The sequence below is a fragment of the Sinocyclocheilus rhinocerous genome, unplaced genomic scaffold (genome assembly GCF_001515625.1).
Source record: "Sinocyclocheilus rhinocerous isolate Xijiao unplaced genomic scaffold, SAMN03320098_v1.1 scaffold2480, whole genome shotgun sequence".
NCBI lineage: Eukaryota > Metazoa > Chordata > Actinopteri > Cypriniformes > Cyprinidae > Sinocyclocheilus > Sinocyclocheilus rhinocerous.
This window is the reverse complement of record NW_015629523.1, coordinates 40570-49284: the sequence shown is the minus strand read 5'-3', so window position 1 is coordinate 49284 and position 8715 is coordinate 40570. Positions and strand designations below refer to the sequence as shown.

The 8715-nt window shown below is 34.0% G+C and overlaps 1 protein-coding gene across 1 annotated transcript in view; it reads left to right on the top strand.

Moving 5' to 3' along the window:
* mettl25 (methyltransferase like 25) overlaps positions 1-8451 on the top strand; it is a 9157-nt gene extending 706 nt beyond the window's left edge. Inside the window, exons 2-11 of the mRNA XM_016551159.1 lie at positions 76-243; positions 375-493; positions 571-1179; positions 1991-2138; positions 5015-5109; positions 5393-5422; positions 5903-5976; positions 7284-7377; positions 8203-8277; positions 8362-8451. Coding sequence (XP_016406645.1) covers positions 76-243; positions 375-493; positions 571-1179; positions 1991-2138; positions 5015-5109; positions 5393-5422; positions 5903-5976; positions 7284-7377; positions 8203-8277; positions 8362-8451 — 1502 coding nt within the window. The remainder of the gene's footprint in view (positions 1-75; positions 244-374; positions 494-570; positions 1180-1990; positions 2139-5014; positions 5110-5392; positions 5423-5902; positions 5977-7283; positions 7378-8202; positions 8278-8361) is intronic.
* The last annotated feature ends 264 nt before the right edge of the window (positions 8452-8715 follow it).

Genomic DNA, 8715 nt, shown 5'->3' with positions numbered 1-8715 from the left:
CTATATCTATATATATATATATATATATATATATATAATAAAAGGATACATACATACATATATATTTGCATTTAGAGAAGGAAAACACCACCTTTGGTTTCTGCAATGCCTCAAAGAAGTTGGTGGACATATCAGCCCTGCTGAGGGCAGCGAAAGCTCACTGTTTACCGGGTCTGGGGGTCTGTATGCAGCTGGAGGATCTGATGCAGAATCTGAGACTGATGACGAGAGACATTATAGAAGGTAATTGCAGTCAGATCAGAAGCACTGAAAAACATATTTACATTCCACTGGATCTTTATTGTGATTATTATGCATGTCACATTCAGGTGATTAGATGCACATATTTCATGCACTGTCTGTAATTCCCATAGGAGTGTCATCAGACGAAGTTCTTGGACCGGATGAGTTTATGAACTGTAAGAAGGCCCATGAGGTGCAGGCAATGTCTGAGGTTGTGGCTAGTTTGGCCAAATGCTGTCGAGTCAAACAGGTAAAAATGTTTAAAATGTACTTTAGTTAAAAACAAACTGAATTTCATCTTTTTCATCATCTGTTTCTTCATCTCAGGTGATAGACGTGGGTTCAGGGAAAGGCTATCTGTGCTCCTATCTGTCCATGCGGTTCAACCTGCAAGTGTTCGGGATCGACTCCTCCAGCACCAACACGCATGGAGCTCATGAGAGAAACAGGAAACTGAAGAAGTTCTCCAAAGCCTATCAGAAACCGGACAGAGCCACTAAGAAACAACCTTTGGATAGTGAGGATGGGAGTAAACAACACAGCAGAAACTTTGAAAACAGTGATGGCCACAAAAACTTTATTACTAAGGAAAAGGAAAGTTTTGGGGCTCAAGCGGAAACCAGTGCTTTATCAAGACAAGTCACCAATGATTTATCCACTTCAGATAATGCCGCAGTATGTTCATTAGACCCAAATGATTCAGATTCAGGAAGCAGCTTCCTCAGTATGCTGTCTCTGGACGTCATAGAGGACGTCTCTCCCCGCGTCCACCCCAGCCAGCTGAGTCTGGAGGACAGGGAGAAGAGGAAGAGAGAGAATCTGGAGAGGAAAACTCGAGAATGGAGGGGGAACGACAGCGACGGCAGCCTGTTTTCCCCTCTGACCTCATATATCACTGCAGAAACTGAGCTCAAGACGCTGATCACAGAGCTGGAGGTGAAGAGATGTCATAATACAGGGGGTTCTGACCAAGGGAGACAAATATAATAATAATAATAATAAACCAATTATTTAATTTATTATTATTATTATTATTATTTAATTAAAAATAATTATTATTATTTATTCACTATAAAATAATTAGTAATACATGGAAAACAAATAATGTTTAAATAAGTGTTGTTAAATATAATAATAATAATAATAATAAAACTAATAGTGTATTATTCATTCAAAAATCAAATAACCAGGGCAGGGAACATGGTGTACATGTAAAACAACAATAATAATAATAATAATAATAATTTATTAAATCAATTATTTAAATTATTTATTAATAATAATTATAATAATAATTAAAATGTGAAAAGAATATATATTACAATCATATCATCGTATAATATCATGTTCAAAATACTAATTATGTGCTCAAACTGTATTCTTCCATTTTATTTGTAGCATTACGTTTTTGTGTTGTGAATTCATTTCATTCTCTCAGGATCAAATAATTCATGTATACTAAACTCATATGATAGCACAAGAGAAACTCTATGCTGCAATAGTTGTCCAGCTGTGGGCTTTGATTATGGAGCTGAAGTTGTACCATTGCTGTTACAGCTCAGCGAGACGCCTGCGATTATCCTAATCATGTTAATTAGGTGAAATTGAGCTCAAGAATGGAGAGGGACTTGGATGTGTCCATAGCAAATTATCTATGATCAATGAGAGATGGCAAACAGTCTGTGTTGATTTCACTAAATTACCTTTTTTTTTTTTCCTCCCTCTCTTTTCTCTGGCTGGTGCCCAGGATGCAGTTCTGGTTGGCCTGCATACATGTGGAGATTTGGCCCCCAGCACTCTGCAGATGTTCAAGGCCAAACAGGAGCTGCGCGCCGTTTGCAGTGTGGGCTGCTGCTACCACCTGCTCTCTGAAGAGTTTGATCAGGACAGACAGGGTAAGAACACTTCCTGTCGTACACACACACACACACACACACACACACACACATGTCTGGTCAGCTATCCTTGTGGGGACATCCCATAGGCGTAATGGTTTTTCTACTGTACAGACCGTATATTCTATTGCCCTACACCAACCCTACCCCTAAACCTACCCCTCACAGGAAACTTTCTGCATTTTTAGATTTTCAAAAAACTTAATTCTGTATGATTTATAAGCTTTTGTACCCGTGGGGACCACAATTTAGGTCCCCACCGTGACACGAGTCCCCATGAGTCTGTGTGTAGTCAGGTTTAAGTCCCCACCAGGATATATAAACCAGTACACACACACACACACACACACACGTGGACAGATCAGTCTCTATTAGACTGGGTGCCCAAGTCAAGACAAGACAAGCTGTGTGTAATTGCATTTCTCTGTATAATGTTCTTTACAGCAATGTGTAGCTCTGTACCAATACTGGGTGTAAAAAAAAAGTAAAATAATAGTAACAAATTTTTTTTAAAATTATTATTATTATTGTTGTTGTTTTTTATATATAAAATGCATTATTTTATGCTGAATGTTTTTTGTTGTTGTTTATTTATTTATTAAATAAGTAAATTATATAATAATAATAATAATAAGTATTATTATTATTATTATTATCTATAAAGATTATCATTTACAAATATATACCATTCTAACAATTATGATATTAATTATTATTCAATAATGAATTAAAACTTGTATAACAGTTATAATAATAACTACAACATTGATAATAAATGTGTTATTCATTATAAAATAATTAATCAAAATTATTATTATTATATTTATTATTTTATAATGAATAATATATTATTTTATAATGAATAATAATTGATAAATTGTTGTTTATTAAATAAAATTACTTAATTCATTATTTAATAATAATTTTATTATTAGAAAAATATACTAATTTGCAATTATAAATATAATTTTAATTAATTGTAAAATTATTATTATTATTATTATTTAAAGTTTACTAGGCTCCAAAACAACTCCATTAGACTTTCATTGTGTGGACAAAAAGCACTCTGTTTTTCAAAATATCTTTGTCTGTGTTACGCAGAGAAATGAATCATATAGCTTTGTAACGACATGAGAATAAGTAAATGATGACACAATTTTTATTTATAGGTGGACTTTTCCTTTAAGACTTGGTGTTAGTTTTAAGAGAGCATGTGGTTTCTGTCTGTCTCTCTCTTAGACACTTTCTCATAAAGGAGACAGCACATAAAGGATTGGAGTGCCTTCAGAATCTAATATTTTGATCACATAATTACTGTGCTATGAAGCACAGCAGGGCTACAATAATATCTCATTGTCTTTTAAAGCCTGGTGATCACACCACAGGCTCTCGATTGCTGCAGGGACAGAGTTAAAAGGCATGAAGTGTGTGCAGACGTTGGACTGACATCACAAACACTCTCCCCTTCAACAGACTGTCTGTTAGATCTCACTAACTCAAGAAGAGTCAGTACAACATGTGGCGTTTCAGCATGATGATGTCGAGAGTTTTCAGGGCTTCAGCGGCTCGCTTTACAAGCACGATTGTTCTGAAGAAGAGACAAAATGTAATCAAACAAATGCAGTTCCAATGGAAATGAACATGGTTTCTTTTAGTCTCAAAACCCTGTAAGCTTACAGCATGCTGTGCACTTAAAGGTGAAGTGTGTCATTTTGTTTCACTAGCAGCATCCCACAGATTTATGAAGATTTTGCATAGAATTTCACTTGCCTGAGCAGAATTTACTGCTATGATCTTTTCATTTTGACAGCGTAATACTTTTTACACAATATCTCCTCTCAGGCCGTGCATTTGCTGACTCAATTCAGAAGAGCCCACGCAATGTCACCTACTTAAACAGAAAACAGGAAGTCCCACCCACAAACATCATTTGGTTAAGCAGTCGCTTATTTATAGTGCATTAAATTAATATTTTCATTAAAAAAAAATACACACTTCACTTTTAAATGTTTTATTATCATACGCAAACTGAAGAGCCTTTAGTTTAACACCCCACAGCAACTGGTCTCCTCAAGACAGTGTTGAAGTTTCATAATGAAATTGCTGATATTGTTTTGCACACTGTCCCTCTCTCAGGCGTTTTTTTTTTTTACGCACAGCTCATTCTGTATCTCACACATTTTTCAGGCCTGTGCTGGACTGGTTTAGATTAGCATGATAGCTGGAGTAAACAGTGTTTATCTGCGTCACGAATAGGCCTCAAACCACAGCGTGGGTCTTGTTTGAATGGCATGTGTTCAACAGGTTCTCATCCACATAATGTTTAGCGTTCAGTTTTAAAATGCAATAAAAAGTTTGGGGTTGTTAAGATTTTTAATGTTTTTGAAAGAAGTCAAAATGTTCACCAAGGCAGCTTTTATTTGTTCAAATATGCAATAAATACAGTAATATTGTGAAACATTTTTACGATTTAAAATAACAGTTTTCTATTTTAATATATTTTGAAATATAATTTATTCCTGTGATGCAAAGCTGAATTTTCAGAAGGCTTTAGGCTTCACTGTCACATGATCCTTCAGGAATCATTCTAATATCCTGATTTGCTGCTCTAGAAACATTTCTTATTATGATCAAGGTTGGAAAATGGTTGGAAAACACTTTTTACATGATTCTTCGATAAAAAGAAAGTTCAAAAGAACAGCATTTATTTGAAATAGACATCTTTTATAACATTATAAATGTCTTTACTGTCATCTTTGATTAATTTGAATGCATCCTTGCTGACTAAAAGAATAATTTCTTTGAACAGTATTTTTATGTTAAAAGCTGTTTGATTTCATCTCTGTTTTTTGTGTTGTTTTGTGGCTGTTGCTCAGGGTGTGTCGATGGTGTGTGTGGTTTCCCTATGAGTCAGTATCTGAAGGCTCAGGCGTGTTTCTGTGGTCGAAATGCCAGGATGTCAGCTTGTCTCGTAAGTCTGGCTCACACGTCACAAATAACATCACATTGCCCACGCATCTTCAACCACATCCTTTGCCTATTAGCTGATGAATCTTGCATCAAATTTGAACTCTAAATATATAATCTTTTAGGTGTTATTTTTTTAGATGAGCACATAATGCTATTAAACTGAAAGCAAAACTCAAACCATGATATCATGTGTTTAGTTATCACAAGTTTTTCAATTCAAGCTTGTTTCCAGCAGACTTGGCTGATGATGAGCTCTTCACAAACTCTTTTTATTCCCCTCTCAGGCTCTGGAGAGAGTGTCTGCTGGAGGAGGGGTGAGTATTGATTGTGTAATAATTCAATTAAAAGCCCATTTCTCCTGCAGAATTTGCATAAAAAGAGGGCAGTCTCATGCGATCAAGGCTGTCTGCACAGCTGATTGTAATGCCAGAATGTACAGCATATGCGCCTATGCATATTTGTCTGATTTAATTAGACGCACTGTGTATTTTAATATGATTTTTCTTCTTTTAAATATGATTGATAGTTCAGAGGTGAAGCAGTCAGCATGAACACTCTTACTGTCTTCTGCATGTCTGATTGTTTGGATGACATAATTGTCATGGAAAATATGAGATAATCTGTTTTTAAAGTTGCCACAAGTGGGACAAACATTTCAAATGAAGTAATTAAAAATATAACTAAGTAAGCAAACATGACCAAGTAAGCATGCATTGTGTAAGTAAGCAAAATCAGCTTTGAAATGAAAGAAAATGATTTGGATTGTGGTTAAAAAGGTTTTTTGTCTGTTACAGCTGCCTATGGAGTCACTTTTTTATCGGGCGGTTCTTCATGTTATTTTACGGGATCACTATGATTCCTTTAAAAGGTATTTATACTAAAACATATAGCCGTATATATATATATATATACTTATATATAGGCCTATATACTGTATATACAGTAGTCAACATTTGAAGTGTATCAAAACCTTTCATCAAAGTTGTCCTAAAACCAAAATGCGCTGTTGTCTTAGGACAACTTTGATGAACTTTTTTGATCCACTTCAAATGTTGACTACTATATACTATATCACATATATAGTAAATTAAAATTCAGATAACATCATTTTCAATATATATATATATATATATATTTATATATACACACACACACACAGTACACTTTTATTAGACTACATATTATATAGATTACAGATTATATAAATATACATAAATACATTAATTATGTGTATTATATATTTATCTAAAGATATATTTAGATATATTTACTTAGATATATTTATCTAAGTATCTAAAATGTAATTGTTTTATTAATTTAAAATATTTTTTTTATTTAAAATCATTAAGTCTATATCTCTTGTTCTGTCCATCATATGCACCATCATATAAAGTGCATTATAGATTTTGTGCCAGGCTGAATTTTTTTTTTTACTGTGTCATACAATCTATTAATATTAATAGTTCAGTAGCTCAGGCTGTTTTATGGCTTTCAGATAAATGTAGACACTAAACTAATTGTTGCCAAAGCAAATCTTCACGATTTAAAGAACCATATTACCAACTATTGAAGGTTTGGCAGTAAATTATAGTTCAATTAAAAAATAAAATAAAAACAAAAGTCCTGGCTTTGAAACAGTCTGTAAAAACGGAAACACACTCCCCGGATCCCCTGATGAGCGACTCTCAGTCGGAAACACACACGATGACCAATATTGAGCTCCCACACTGACGCCGTTCCCCTCCAAAAGACCAGGATCAGATATCTCTCACCACATCATCAGCTCATTAGACAGAAAACAACCGCCTGTCTTTGTTTTAGTCGCCGGAGAGCTTTAGTAAACTAGAGGAGAGAATAAAGAGGCTCCAGATTCCCTCTGGTCCTTCCTTCCTTTTTGCGGAGGATGAGAAATGTTTATTGAGATACTTGATCGTGGCTGCAGAGAGCAGATCTGATTCAGTGCTGACTGATGCTCGTGACTCAAACCCTAAAGCCCTGTTTTCAGGTTTAATAAGCTTCTGTGAGTCAAAGCCAAACCATCAGGTTACGGTAATGTGCAAGTCAACAAGGAGTGCTAAGTTCACCCCCTACATGTGACTTACTGTCACATAAAAAAATCTGTTTAAAAAAATCATTTTTGAATTATCTGATGGGTATTTCATTTTCTATTGGCAGTGAGAAACGTGTTGGGAATGTGTACTCCAAAGCCTCGTCGTTTGTGGACTATGTCAGACGAGCACTTAGGAAGCTGGATCTGGATGACACCACAGTAATAACCAAATGTTCTCACGTTACATTTAATGTTTTCTCAGTCTGCCCACATGTATCTGAATTACACAATAAAGCTAATGAGATGAACAGCCTAAAATATGTTTGACACGTAGGGAAATATGGGAACAGATAGCAAGAGACAGTTAAAAAGGCTTCACCAGGCCCACATTGTGTCTTTGGACTTGTTTGTACCCTGATTTTGAGGGAAAATCTGCAGAATTCTGTTAAACAGTAAAATAATGTATACTGTATTATATTTTATATAAATATATTATTTAATATATTTTAAAATGTAATTTATTTCTGTGATGGTGAAGATGAAATATATGAAGTCTTATGAGTCACATAATATGCTGATTTGGTAAGATTTTGCCATAATATACATAACATTTTTTACTAGTCAAGAGTAGAGATTATATAAATAGATTTATATAAATATATATTATTTTCATATAAATTTGTATTTTTTTTTTAATATAAAACTTTTTTTACTTTGCAATCTAATAAAAAATACAATGTTAATTCTGTTAATCTGTAAAATATAAAAATATTTAATATTACATATAAAATATTTGTCATATTTTACATTTCTTTTTATTTTGCAATATATGTGTGTGAGTTTAAACTACATTTTTACTAGTCTAAAGTACATATATGTTATAGTTATGTACATATATTTACTTGCAAATAAAATATTATTTCTAAAACTATTTAAAAAAAATTTTAAAAATGTTTTACACATGCATATATTTAGGGAATCATCTTATTCCTTTATTTCTTTAAAATTGCTTTCAATTTTTTTTTCTTCTCTTGTTGTCTTCAGCTGTCTGACGGTGACATTCAGAGCTATCATGAACTCTACAGTCCCAGAATGAATGAGATGGTGGCTTTTAACATGGTGAGTATGACAGAGAAACTTGTACGTCCTTTATTTTCATTATGAACTCCATATCTGTCTCATGCTGCTTTTCATCTTCCTCAGTTGAAAGTCACTTTGGCTCCGTGTATAGAGGGTCTCATCCTCCTTGACCGACTTTGCTACTTGAAAGAGCAGGTAACAAACCATTTGTAGGACAGATAACAGTACTTGTCAGTACTTGTTAACCCTCTGCACTGCAGTATGTTTATCCCTTACATTTGTGCATGTTAAGATGTTTAATCCTCAGATAATTAGAGAAGTGTGAGGGGCTTTTTGTTTCTGGCTTTACTTCAGGACCACCACACAGGTTGCCCAAGTCAACAACTTACTCTCACAGCATTTATACCAACAGACTTTAGCCAAATAAAACAGATCCAAAATAGTAAAAAAAAAAAAAAAAAGCTTACAGGAGTTCAG